The 13,893-nt window shown below is 44.2% G+C and overlaps 1 protein-coding gene across 1 annotated transcript in view; it reads left to right on the top strand.

The window, feature by feature from the left end:
• The window catches only part of Actn2 (actinin alpha 2), a 66,790-nt gene that overhangs the window by 28,515 nt on the left and 24,382 nt on the right, over window positions 1-13,893 (top strand). Inside the window, exons 5-8 of the mRNA XM_040755600.1 lie at window positions 1,843-1,930; window positions 3,662-3,740; window positions 6,058-6,139; window positions 12,040-12,125. Coding sequence (XP_040611534.1) covers window positions 1,843-1,930; window positions 3,662-3,740; window positions 6,058-6,139; window positions 12,040-12,125 — 335 coding nt within the window. The remainder of the gene's footprint in view (window positions 1-1,842; window positions 1,931-3,661; window positions 3,741-6,057; window positions 6,140-12,039; window positions 12,126-13,893) is intronic.

The raw sequence follows: 13,893 nt of genomic DNA, 5'->3' as shown, positions 1-13,893 counted from the left end.
GTAATGTCTCACCCCAAAACATTCTCTTCATTCCCCCCAAATAAAGAAGAAAAAGAAAAAATCAGGAGATGCTCCTAGCTCAGCTAATGCAGTAGTGTGAAGCAGTCTTCAAAATAGTATCTATTCAGTAGAGTGGGTTTAACTGTTTAAATATTTAAATTTAGTGTATAAAAACTGACAAGGTTATGACAAATAACTGGTTTTTCAATAAAGTGAGAGCCTTCAGGAAGCATCTTGTTATTTTCATTAGCATAAAGAAATGCACTTTTATAGATCCACATTGTGCAGGAGTTTTCAAATGCAGACTTTATGTTCTTCAAACTGGCTGTCATTTCTGAGCCTGAACTGAGGTTTGAATGTCATTATATCTTAGTTTGATGTTTTAGATGACATAAATGGGTTTGGGGTTCTAAAAAGGGAATCACAAGTGAATTAGATGTTCTCTAAGGTCACATACTGCAGACCTTTTGTCACCTAGTACAAAAAAACAGTCAAGTGGATTCTTTTAAAGATTTATTTTAGATTTAATTATGTATATGTATGTGGGGAGTGGTGTGTGTGTGTGTGTGTGTGTGTGTGTGTGTGTGTGTGTGTGTGTGTGTGGTATTGGTGGGGGGTAAGCATGGGTAGGCATGAGCTGCTCGGCATTGTGCTAGGAACTGAACTCAGGTCCTCTGGAAGAGCAGTGTGAGCTCTTGACTCCTGAACATTCTCTCCAGCCCCAGTGGGTGGTTTTTAATGATTGCTGGCTGATGAGTCACTAAAAGCACCAGGAACACCAACATCAGAGCCTCTTCTAGCCTGGGAAGAATACACTGCCTCTTACCACTCAGGCTTGGTTAGCTGTTAGTTACCAAGCTAAGGAAGGCAGGCTAATTGGCAGTCCAGCTTGCCCTTACACCTGTTCTGCAGGTACACATGCTGTACCTTGAGAGTTAAATAGGCAGTTCTAATTTTCAGAATGTCAGGTTGACATTTGTCAACAGCACTGAATTCAGATTTAATTACAAGAGGTGCTGCTGAGATGACTTAGCAGGCAGTCCAAGCCTGACAACGTGAGACTTGATGTTTTGATTGCTGGAACCTATAAAATGGAAAAAGAATACCAACTCCTGAAAATTGCCCTCTACATATGGACCATGGCACATGTGCGCACACACACAAAATTTATTTTTTTTAATTTAAAGAAATAAACATGTAAAAAAAAGATTTAATTGTAGTGATCAAACGGTTGTTAGGCTAAAAGGCACGTTAATACATTTCGTTAAAAGTAGACCCGAAAAAAGAGCAGTAATAATGATGTGCAAAGCCAGGGAAGGAGAGAGGTAGCAATCACATCAGTCTGGAATGTCTGATAGACCAGAGTGCTCTGTTTAGAGCTGGGGTTGCCTACAACTCCCCCTGCCATCTCCTGAATATGGGAATAAAGGGGGTCCAGCAATTCCTTCTCCAGTCAGCATCACAGGGGGGGAAGGGCTTCTGTTTGTTTGTTTGGCTGGTTATTTTTGTTTTGTTTTGTTTTTGTTTTTTTGCTGGCTGGTTGTTTTGGTTTTTCTTCTTTATATTTTTGTTGTTGTTTGGGTTTTGGCTGCTGGATATTGCACTCAGGACTATGGGAACACTAGCCACGAGGGTACTACTCCTGAGCTACATCCCATAGCATCGGTTACAATTTAATTAGTAATTAGTGATAAAGCAGATTTAAACTTTAAATTTTTCAGGTGTAGCTATGAGAATGACATGTCTGAGTTTCCCCTAAATGATTTTTTTGTATATCCAAAATAAAATACCTGTTTTCTGAGTGTTTTTCCTTCCAGACACCTTTTCTTGATGTCATTACAGAAACATCTGCCAAAGAAGGTCTGCTGCTGTGGTGTCAGAGGAAGACAGCTCCATACAGAAATGTGAACATCCAGAACTTCCATACCAGGTAAGTGCCAGCCGGGACTGTCAATCCCTGTCTGTCCCCCAGAGCCCAGGGAGGCCAGGAGGATCACCTGGCTTATACTAGTGTGTCTTCCACCCAGGGGGTAGTTCCCACAGGAGAAGTCCATTAGGATGTGCAAACAAAGGGGGATGTCTAAGTGGAGGCTGTGCTGCTGTGCCAGAGTCCCTCCTGGTCTTATCTGGGGGCTCCTTATGGCAGAGTTGTAGACTGTCTTCTGTGTCAGAGGGGCCCCAGCAGACTCTGCAACCCCTCTGGGCACTCGTCCACCCTGGCTCCTCCTGCTTATTCTATCAGTTTTAATCCCTAAAGTTGAAGACAAATAGAGAAATCACAGTTTAAAAATGGCAGAAAACAGGGCAAATGCAACACAGACTTGGCATGGAGTGCAGCGTGGCTCTAGCTGCAGTTTTAGCTCCCGGGTAGTTTTCTATTCCTGCCACATGTGAGCAGAGGCTTGGTCATGTGTTCATATGGATGGCAGTTCCTCATGGGTCTATGCATAGTGAGAGAAAGGAAGGATAAGTCACATCACATTGACAGACTGGGAGGTACTTCTGGCTAGAAAATTAGATTAATGGCTGTTGGAGAAAGGGAAAAAAAAGGAGAGGATCAGGAGAATGGGGGTTGATCTGGGAAGAATTAGGAAAGAGTAGGGAATGAATATGGTTAAAATGCATCCCTATATGAAACTCTCAAAGAAATTTTTTAAAAATTATATTTAAAAATATGTTAGAATAGCTCCAGAATGGTAGCACCAGGCTAGGCCTTGCAAGTAGAGGAGAAAGGAAGCATTCCCTATTCCAAAGAAGCCACGGAGGACTGAACCGGCTAGCCAGGGTGAAAGTCAGGCTCCTATGTCTGTCTGTACTTACCTCTCTCCTCACTGGACCAAGATGAACCTAAGCGCTTCCAAGTGATGTTTCCACCAGGGTCTTCTTCCATTCTTAACTCTTTGAGGGACACCTTCCATGCTTTCTCTCACTGGCTCTCCTGTGGGCAGTATACTCAAGAGCTGAGCAGCCAAGGGGTCCTTAATACTGGTGTTTTTGCCCTTGTTGGCATCCAAGTTTGTCCTGTGACCTTCTCACCTACAAGTTTTGACCTTTTAGCATGGTACCATCCATTTTGTAATGCCAGCACCTAGGAGGCTAAGGCTGGAAGGTTGAGAGTTTGAGTCCAGCCTGAGCCATGAGGAAGGACCCTGTCTCAAAATAAATAGATAAACCAATAAAAGCAATCCCCCTAGGACAGACAGAGTCACTGGGAGCTGGTGTTGGCTTTGAAAGTCCCATAAGAACATTCATAGGGTGCAGCTCCCATCTGGGGCCAGTGTCCTTGGGGAAGGGGATTATGGGTAATATCAGGTAAGGACCAAAATGGAGACTGAGTAAAAAGTGAGTAGGAAACCCCAAGATTAGAAGGGTCGGGAGAGTAGTAGACTTATCACCCATTGCTTTCTGTGCCAGCATAGAGTGGACAAAAGCAGGGTCCCTGGCAAGGCTGGCCCTGCTCAAAATGGAAAGGAACGGGGAAGGGAATGGAAGTGTACATGGAAAGTACAAGGCAGAACCACCTGAGGGCCATTGGTGTCACTCACTGGGGATGGGCAAGGCCCCTTTGGTACATGGCATCAGATGGGAACAGCTGCTGTCTCGCCCAGGGGACCCTCTGGTCTCTCCATTAACCCACGTTCTTCTCCTCTGTGTTGTGAAGCTGGAAAGATGGCCTTGGACTCTGTGCCCTCATCCACAGACACCGGCCCGACCTCATTGACTACTCAAAGCTTAACAAGGTCATTCATTTGGGGTGGCTTTCAGTGTCTCCCACCCATCACTCTCAGCATGTCACCCTGAGAATGAGCACATCAGCACCAACTAGCATGGATGTGGACTGCCCAGAAGGCTTTACATATGTTAAAGGTTTTACCAGCCTGGATTACGAAGATGGACAGGGCCTAGGGCTTAGGGAATAAGAAAGGTTCAATTGTTCTCCCCCTTCTTTATATGACATCAGGAGATTGTACATGCTAGGGGAGAGCTTACTATTGAGCTGTATTCCTTGCCCTTAAATTCCCTTCACCTTTCTGAAGGATTCTTAGGTATCTGTTGAGAATTGATTAATTCACTTCTCACACAGGATCATCACAACCATGTCATTGTTGATGGCAGGAATTTGTTATTAGTCTTAGAAAAGAAGGTTTGAAGATGGGGGCAGGGGGATTAACCTTAGAAAACAAGTCAATGTATTATGTCTCAGATGAGGTTGAGGCTCAAGGGAGTAGTGTAGAAACAGGGGGTCTTGTGGATGAGGCTGGCTTTGAACCCTTTATCTTCCTGCCTCTACATCTTAAGTACAATTCCATCATGAAAAGTAGTTCTAGAGTCAGGTGTGGTGCCCAGCACTTGGGAGGGTGAGGCAGAAGAGTGGTGAGTTTGAGGGCAGCCAACCTGGACTATCCAGCAAGAGTCAAGGTCATTATAAAATATAGGTTGTGAAACAAAGAGAAATCAGGCCCTCCTCTGGAACGGCCATGCTTCAGAAATAATGACCCAGGACGGTTTAATGCTGAGAGTCTGGTAGTCTCAAACATGCTTGTCTTGGGTTGTAGCCACAGACTTCCTGCTGGTGTGCTGAGCTGGCTGTTCATGTGTGCTGTGTGTTCTGGGTTGGAAACTGGCTCTTCTGCATGCTGCCCTCACGTGTGTGGCATGTACAGCTGTGGGCAAGTACCCTCTGGCTTCCCTCAATCTTGTTAGCTGTCACTCGCCCACCTCCATTCCCACCCCCACCCCAGCCTGTCTTTATTGATTCAAAGCATGTGAAGGTTGATTTGTTCCCCAAAAATGAGGATGGAGGTACCACAGTAAAAAGTACTTTTCAGGCTAGATGTTGCACATAAGCATGTGTACATTTTCCCTATGAATATTTATTTTGTTTGTAACATGAAGAACTTGTTCTAAATAGACCAGTGTAGAGTGATCAGGTTTTATTTTGAAAGTGAATAGACTTGTGGAATTGGTCATCTATAGTGGATAGAAAATCATGAATATATAATGACAAGTAGTGATTTGCATTCCTGCTCTATCAGAATCTATTATGAATAAATATGTATGCACACATGCTTTATGATACATGTGTGGCTGCACATGCACGATATACACACCAATAGTAAATTTAAAGAAATTTAAAATATTTAAATGACATTGCACTGAAAGTAGATTGAAGTTGTCCCTGAACTGGCACTGTTGTTCATTTGGATTTTTTCTCTATTGCCTCCATCCATTTCAGATTCATTTTAGTTCATCTCTTTAAGAGATTAAAAGTTTTTGTTAAATCTTTAGCTTTTTGGTATTTCAGCTACACATCTCTAGTTAACCTTGTTATGCATGTTAAGTCAATTTCACGTGGTGGAAAACATAATTTCCTGTAAAAAATAAATGACCATTGGGAATTCACTTGAGATTTTTAATTGTCATTTTCTCATCTTTAACATAATATCTGGAGTATCATGTCTGCTCTCCATAGACACCTTGTAATCTCTCCAGTGAACTAAGCATTTCACCCAGTATCACCTGCCCTTCATCCTCCCACCCCCGCCCCAGTTTGCTTATATTCTGAACCAACATATTAAGCTGAGTGTGGTGGTGCTCACCTGTAATCCTGGCACTTGGGGGCTAGAAACAGGAGAGTCGGTTCAAGGTAGGACTTGGTAAAATGTGCTAAACAAACTTTGCAGTAAAGTTAATTGGGGTAAACAGCTCCAAGATCACCTTCCACATCCGGAAAATCATGGCTTTCATGATTTAGAATGGTTGAGTTTTTCCGTAGCCCTAATGCATATCAGGGTGTCATTTCTTTCCAGTGACAAAATATCTGACTAATCACCTCCTAATCCAGCATTTGCCCTCTTAAGCTTACATCATGTGAGCCGGAGTTGCATGGGTCCTGTGGTTTCTGTGACTACTGATGTTTCTCTCCATGTCTCATAAGAAGGAGCGTTGTGTAATTCTAGTCCTGTGTGAGGGGGAAGGTGTCTTCCTTCATTGAGGCTTGTGTCTTGTTAGTTGCTTTGCCATTTTAAAAACCTGGCTGTCTTGTTTTCCACACAGGATGACCCCATAGGAAACATTAACCTGGCCATGGAAATAGCAGAGAAGCATTTGGATATTCCTAAAATGTTGGATGCTGAAGGTGAGATGAAAAGTGTGCCCACCGGGTTACAGAAAAAACCAAAACCAAAACCTATGGTTGTAAAACCTGTGGCCATGATTGAAGCCTTGTACAACTATAGCCATGTTATATCTGAAGTGCGTATGATCCTGACAAAGCTCTGTACCCCTATACCTCAACCCATGAGTATTAGTTTATACTTATCTTGCTCATACATGATTTTGCTTTAAAAAAAAATGGGTCAGAAGAATGGTAGAAACAGGATTTGACAAAATTTTCAGCTTTAGCTAAGAAGCAGAACGTAAGCCAGGCATGGTGGCACACACCTTTAATCCCAGCACTTGGGAGGTAGAGGAAGTGAATCTCTGTGAGTTCAAGGCCACCCTGGTGTACAGAGTGATTTGCCGGACAGTAGAGCCGTTACACAGAGAAATCCTGTCTGGAAAAGCAAAACAAAACAGAATGCTTTGATAAATAGATTGAGATCTAGCTAGGTGTGTGTATATACATACTCTCAAAAATATGTATACATGTTCCAAGTGTGTACATACTACATACTTATACACATTGCATAGACAGTACTACAGTACTGGAGATTGACGTCAAGGCCCTGCACATCTGTGAAAGCACTCCCCCATTGAGCTGTATCCCCAGCCCTCTTTCTATGTTCTCAAGTCCCATTAGTTTACCCAGGCAGTCCTTGAATTCACCCCACAGTCCAGCCAGGTCTAGAACTTTTGATCCTCCTATCTCAGCCTCTTCAGTCACTGAGTCTGCAAATCTGCACAGCAGGCTTTGTTGGTTTTCTGTTTTTGAAAAAGACTCTCTGTGTTTTGCTTTGTTTTCAATAGCAGATGCTTTTCTCTTCCCTGTGTAGAGATAAATTTAGCAGATAAATCCTTTTGTGAGATTTACCACTTAAGAGAAAACAAGTCTTTCCAGAGAGAAGCTGTGGAACAGAATTTAAAATATGGAACATTTGGCCCTCAGTGTATTAACCAAACTTTCACGTTTTGTTTGCAATTTATCTAAATGAAATTTAATGTTTGACAGACCCCAGAGGACTTTCGTATAGTTTGTGCTTTGCCAGTTCCCTTTTTGGGGACTTGTGCTCCTCTGGAGCGGTGAATTCTTGCAGGTTGTACCTGTGGCCCACTGTTGAAAGCACTGGCATTTGGAGCGAGTGCATTCATTTCATCTATCCGTGAGCAGCTACCCCTTAGCAGACATTTACTGAATGCTTCATGTGAGCAAATTCCTTTCTGCTGGGAACTGTGGGGATCCAGAGATGTGTCAATGTCTGCCTCTGCGGATTAGACATTGTTTTTTGCTTTGTCGGTGGTGGTGTCATTATTCCCTAATGGGAATTCTAATTAGTCCTCAGTCAGTTCTCTTAGGGCTAAACAGCCACAGGCTGGGAGAAAGCACAGGGCCCCTTTCTCTCCACAGCTCTAACTCTGGGCTCAGGGCGTTGATCAGATCAGAGACTGAGAGAGAAGTTCCTCCTCTGTGTTTCTGGGCTTGAAAGCCTCAGACATCTTTCACCCCATGGCAGCATTGATGCAGTACAGCCTCTTTTGGAGCCTGTCTCCATGTGTCCGGTGTTCTAGGTGTGTATAAAGACACCTTCTGGGCTAAGGGAATCTGTATACTCCAGTGTGAGCTCATCTTCCCTTCCTCCCCTTTGGGACTATCCTTCTGTGTAAGGTCCAGTCACAGCTGTTGGAGATGAGCACCTCAGCCATTCAGCCCATAGCAGCAGCTTTCATTTACCGATCCAAGCCCAGTGTGGGTGCTAATTCTCCTTGGTGGTTCTCACAAGCACTCGGAACAGAGACAGAGGAACCTCTGGTGCCTTCTCCCAGGCTCTCTAGTGGGAGAATGCCAAAAAGGACCATAGAAATGCCCCTCCCGGCTGTCCTCTACAAACTAAATTTGTGCTCATGTAGTCTCTCCGTGGACCTTTCCATGTGGTAATTAACCACCCAGAGCTCTTGAATTAATATCCAGTGTGGATTAATAGGTTCATCTCTCTGTTCATTAATGTTTCTTGAACGCCTGTCCCAAGTGGAAGGCCAGGGTTGCTTTCAAACGCATTCATAGCTGTCAGGGGGATCATCACCATCACTGCCCAGGCGCTACTCACATTCTCCTCCGGTCTTGGGTTTGTCCATAGTGTCTGGGTCATGGGCTGGGTATGCAGTTTTCCTTCACTTTGTCCTTCTGGCTGAAGGCATGCTTTAGTACTGTGTCATTTCCTTCTCCCTTTCTCCCCCATCTTCTCCTTCTCTTCTTTCCTCCTCTTCCTGGCTCCCTCCCTTCCCTTACTTCCAGTTCTCTGAGCAAGATCTTTCTTTTTTTATTAATTTTATTTTATTTAATTAACATTTTTTCATTTATTTTATATACCAGCCACAGTTTCCCCTCTTCTCCTCCTGTTCCCCCACCACACACACACACACACACACACACTCCCATCTACCCTCCTCCCCATCCACTCCTATCCATTCAGAAAGGGGCAGGTCTCCCATGGCCTTAACAAAACATGGTACATCAACTTGAGGTAGGACCAAGCTCCTCCTCCTGCATAAAGGCTGGGCAAGGTAATCCAGCATGAGGAACAGGTTCCCAAAAGCCAGCTAAGTGCCAGAGACAGGTCCTGATCTCACTGCTAGGAACCTTACAAGCAGACCAAGCTACACAAACTGTCCCCCTCTGCCCTGCCCCCAACCGGCCTCCCACACCCAGCCTGTCCAACCCACTTCCTCCATCCCTCTCCCACCCACATCCCCACCTCCACCCCCAGTTTACCGAGGAAATAGATCTCTTCTATTTTTCCTCCCCAGGGAAATCCATGCATCCCTCTCTAGGCCCTCTTTGTTATGTAGCCTCTCTGCAGCTGTGGATTATAGGTTTTTTTTCACTCCTGGACTTTACTCCTAACATCTACTTATGTGTGAGTACATGCCATGCTTGTCTTTCTAGGTCTGGGTTACCTCACTCAAAATGATTTTTTTTTCTAGTTTCATCCATACATTTGCCTGCAAATTTCATGAGGTCATTGTTTTTTTTTTTTTTTCAGCTGAGTAATACTCTATTGTGTAAATGAACCACATTTTCCTCATTCATTCTTTGGTTGAAGGCCATCTAGGTTGTTTACAGGTTCTGGCTATTGATCAAGGTCTTTCTATACATTCCAAATTGACCTTGAATCCACAATATAACCCAGGCTGGCCCAGAACCAGAGGCAGCAAACTTGCCTCAGTCTCCCAAGAGTTGAGGTGTCTTAATTATGGTTTCTATTGCTGTGAAGAGACACCATGACCACAGCAACTCTTATAAAGAAAACATTTAATTGAGGTAGTGGCTTACAATTTAGTCTGTTATCATCATGGTGGTGAGCATGGGGGTATACAGGCAGGTATGGTGCTGGCTACGTCTTGATTAGAAGGCAACAGGAAGTCCACTGTGACACTGGGAGTAGCTTGAGCATAGAACTCAGAGTCCACCCACCCCAACATTGGCATACTTCCTCCAACAAAGCCACACCTCCTAATAGTGCCACACCCTTTGGGGTTACAGGCATGTGCAGTTCCGCCTGACTATTCCTTTTCTTTGTCTTCCCCTTTTAATGATCCATGCTGTTTATACACTGTCTTAATCATAGCTGTAGAAGAGTCTTGTGCAGGAATCGTGTAACTGTTAAGACTGTGATGGTCTTGGGTGCGGAGCATGCTGGGATGTAACCACTGCAGATCATCATGTATTTCTGTAGGTGTTTTTGGGATATCCTCTCAGTCCTCACCAGAGCATTCCAGTGGCCTTTCCTCTACACATTCACTGTGCTGACAAGCCCACATCTGCTGCTGACAGCTTAGCCATAACTCTTGGCAAATCCTTGCCTTTCCACCTGCTATTGTTGCTCTCATACTGTGATATTTGTGTTGGTCTCTGAATCCAGGTGTGGTCTAATTGACCTCCTTAGCCATGAACTTCCCTTGCAATGGAAACTGGAAGCATTCTCATCCTGCCTACTATACTTCCAACAGGTGGTAGAAATTGTATCCACTTTGAACCTGTTTAGAGGTGAGCTCTGAGTTTAGTCTGTGGGCACACATGCTTTTTGTAAACTTGTAGAAGGGATCTTATTGACCTCAGCCCTCCAGGTCACAGAAAGTCCTGAGAATTTACTAGAATTCTAGGAGCCTCGTGTGCTTTCTTGTAATTTAGGCATTTCTGGACCAGCCACACCCTCTCTCTACAGTCTTTCTCTTTTCCTTGGCCATTCTCACAAGTACCCTGAACTAATCATACCCCCCTCTGCAATCTATCTTTTTCCTTTGGCCATTGCACAAGCACTCTGGACCAACCATACCCCGTCTCTGCAATTTTTTCTCTTTCCCTTGGCCCTTCTCACAAGAGACGGTGAGTGTGACTTCTGTGATTGAGTCAGACTCCGACAGCGACTGCATGGTGGGGCAGGCTCTCTTTGAGACCTCTCAGAGAAAGAGCATATGAGAAGCACTGTTGGAGCATCCAAGCGCTTAACCTCTTTTCTCCACACAGATTTAGTATACACTGGCGGACCCTCCCCGGTGAAAGAGCCTCAGTAGCTCATGTGTCCTGTCACTGTCATGCTTTTGCTGGTGCACAGAGGGGAGGATGTGGAACACAAGTCACCACTCACCCTTCACCTTCTGTGTCTCATTCTGTTCTCTATCATTCACTCTCCTTTCCTGCCTCCTCTCCTCAATAGGGAGACCATCTGGTTCTGAGGAAGCAGCCCTCTGGTTTTTTTAGTCTAGTTTTCTTTGAAACTTTTGCTCTCATGCTGTTCATGTTGTTTTCCAGAAGGTTCCATATGCTTACAGGAGCCCACATTCTTTACACTCATAGCTTCAGTAAACCCAAGGTCGAAGTTTCACTATAAAGAATGACAGGGTATCATTTTATCTTCCTTTGTCCACTGGCTCAACCTAGACCAAGGACAGGTTTAAAAAAAAATCACTGACCAAAAAATGATATCATAGGAGGAAAGCATGTGTAGTCACCAGGTTCTGTTTCTCTTCTAATTGGTCTTGTAGCAACTAATACAGGTGCTAGCATAAGCACAGCCATGTTTGTCCCTTTCTTTAGATATTTTGTTACTTTTTGTGGGAAGGTAAGTATGTCACAAAAGTGTTAAAGACAATCTCCCCCACCCCATGCACACACATAGTAAGTTTCCAGAGGGTGGTTTCCAGAGCAGAGAGCTCCCATGCATGTGAGGGTGGGTCTGGGAAGTGGAAGGATGGCCTTGCTGTGTCTCTAGTATCTTTCATAGCAACCTGTCTTCCTCAGAGCCAAGGATGTGAGAGTCAAAAAACAAGACTAACAAACTAACAAAATGGGGTAATGATCCTGATACATACTGTACTAATTCCTATGCTAACATACTATATACACTTTTAAAAGCCCATAGAAGGATACATGGCACAAACCCTCAATTGGACCATTAAAATATCCAATTTCTAGGAGTGCCAAGATGGGTGAGCAGAAAAACAAGCCTGATGATCTGAGTTTGGTCCCTGGGCTCCACCTGGTGGAAGGAGAGAACAGACTCTCAGGAGTGGTCCTCTGACCTCAATATGTGTTCCACAGAATATGTGTGTGGAACACACACTCCATAGAACATGTGTGGACACACACACACACACACACACACACACGTACTGAATAAATGGGTACAAAAATGTAATCCCCAAATTCCTATTCCGGGATCATTTCAATGCTGTCCAGCTGCCCCAAGGTTCCAGGTCATGGGCCCAAGGAATGAGAAGCTAAGTGGTCGGTGTAAGCTGATTGGTTCCTCCCTCCGTTCACCGTGGTTTCTCCTTCTCCGCCTGTGTGTGTCTGTGTTCCGTGTTATTTTTCCCCCTCAGACATTGTCAACACTCCCAAACCCGATGAAAGAGCCATCATGACTTACGTTTCCTGCTTCTACCATGCTTTCGCGGGAGCGGAGCAGGTACTCCTCCCTTGTGCACGCAGCAGGCTGTGCTGCTCTTATGTGTGTGCGCGCACGCGTGTTTCTGGGTGTGTGTCCGTGTGCTTCACATCTGACCTCGGAATCTCAGTGTTTCATACTACCTAACACAGCAAGTTCCAAACTGCAAGTCATTTTTCTTGAACTTTAGGCAATAACCAAAGTGTTTTTCTCTACTCTTCCCCCTTCAAAGATATTTCTCCTATTTTGTTAGAAACATTTGTGCATTCTGGGGAGCAGAGAGCCTTGAAGAGTGCCTTGCATGCATTGAGTAGCAAAGGGAGGCAACTAGGAGACATGAATGCTTCTCCCCATGTTTGTTCTCATTTGCCTGGAAATGACCTCTATTTAGTGGTTTGCTGCATCATTCAAGACTAATTGTGTTTTTAGTCAAAGGGACAAAAGGGTTCCAACCTTAGTAACATTCACATGACTCAGAACAGTCGGAGGGACACTGGGAGCAAACAGTCATCCACCTTCTGCAGATTTCACCTGTCCCCTTTACATGGGGCAAAGCGAGCCTTGTTTCTGCCCCTTTTGTAAAGGCTACCACTGAGAGGTGATGGTACTTGAAGTCAGTGTGGGCAGGGGAATCAGGGTTTTAGAAGTCAGGTGTCCCTTGGTTAGCTTCTCTGGGCCACGTTGGACAAAGATGGATTGTCTTGGGTGGTACAGGAGTGTCCAACGTGTAGCCCAAAGGTTGCAAAAGCATGCATATATTTACTTTGCCTGACATTGCAACATGCTGTTGTCACCTACAGAATCCACACTCAACAACCACATAATTGAGTCACACACACACACACACACACACACACACACACTAATTTTTTCAAGTAGGACTGATGAGATGGCTCAGTGGGAAGGGTAATTGTTGCCAAACCTGACAACCTGAGTTCAATTCCTGGGACCCACGTGGCACAAAGAGTGAAGACACTGCAAGTTGTCCTCTGATATTCACATGTGTGCCTTGGTACACATATATCTGTACTTACTTGTGCACAGTCCCTGTACATGCACACACACACACACACACAATAATTAAAATGTGAAAACAGCTACAAATGAAACAAGCTCTGGGGATGCACTCCCTTAATCTCATCACTTGGGAGGCAGAGACAGGCAGATTTCTGTAAGTTTGAGACCAACCTGATCTACATATTGAGTTCTAGGGCAGCTACATAGTAAAACTGTCTATAAACAAAGAATTTGAAGAATTTACAACTTGATGTCGGGATACATTCGTTGCTATCCTGATTGCATGTAGCACATGGGCCATGAGTTGGACACCCCTGCTTTAGGACAGTTACATATCTCTTCTTGATTTATTAGAGGAGCATGTTATGCAACATGTGACCCAAGTTCCTTTCAAGATGACATCAGAGGATTATTTATTGCTTTGATGATTCCTCTTGTAGATTAAACAATGGATAAAAAACATCTTAAGGCAAGCTTTTCTCCAGTAGCCAATCTAGAAAGTTCTACATGTTCATGAAAAGAGCTGAGGTCTTCCCTGGATTCAAGGTCAATGACATGGATGTGGGACCCAATCACTTCAGCTTTGATTTCTGAAGACCAGTGTCATTCCACCCCATAGTGGTAGGGTCAGTATTCAGAAGCATTTAGGTGAACAGTCAGGGACCTGAGATCTTGGTTTCCTTCGACCCACATATTTCTGTTACTAACGTGCTCAATGTTTTATATAGCTTGTGTTTTAGACTAATGATATCTCCCCGTTATTCCCTACAGT

Source organism: Mesocricetus auratus, unplaced genomic scaffold (assembly GCF_017639785.1).
Source record: "Mesocricetus auratus isolate SY011 unplaced genomic scaffold, BCM_Maur_2.0 Super-Scaffold_100013, whole genome shotgun sequence".
Taxonomy (NCBI): domain Eukaryota; kingdom Metazoa; phylum Chordata; class Mammalia; order Rodentia; family Cricetidae; genus Mesocricetus; species Mesocricetus auratus.
Note: the sequence above shows the minus strand (reverse complement) of the source record. Positions and strands in the feature narration are given on the sequence as shown.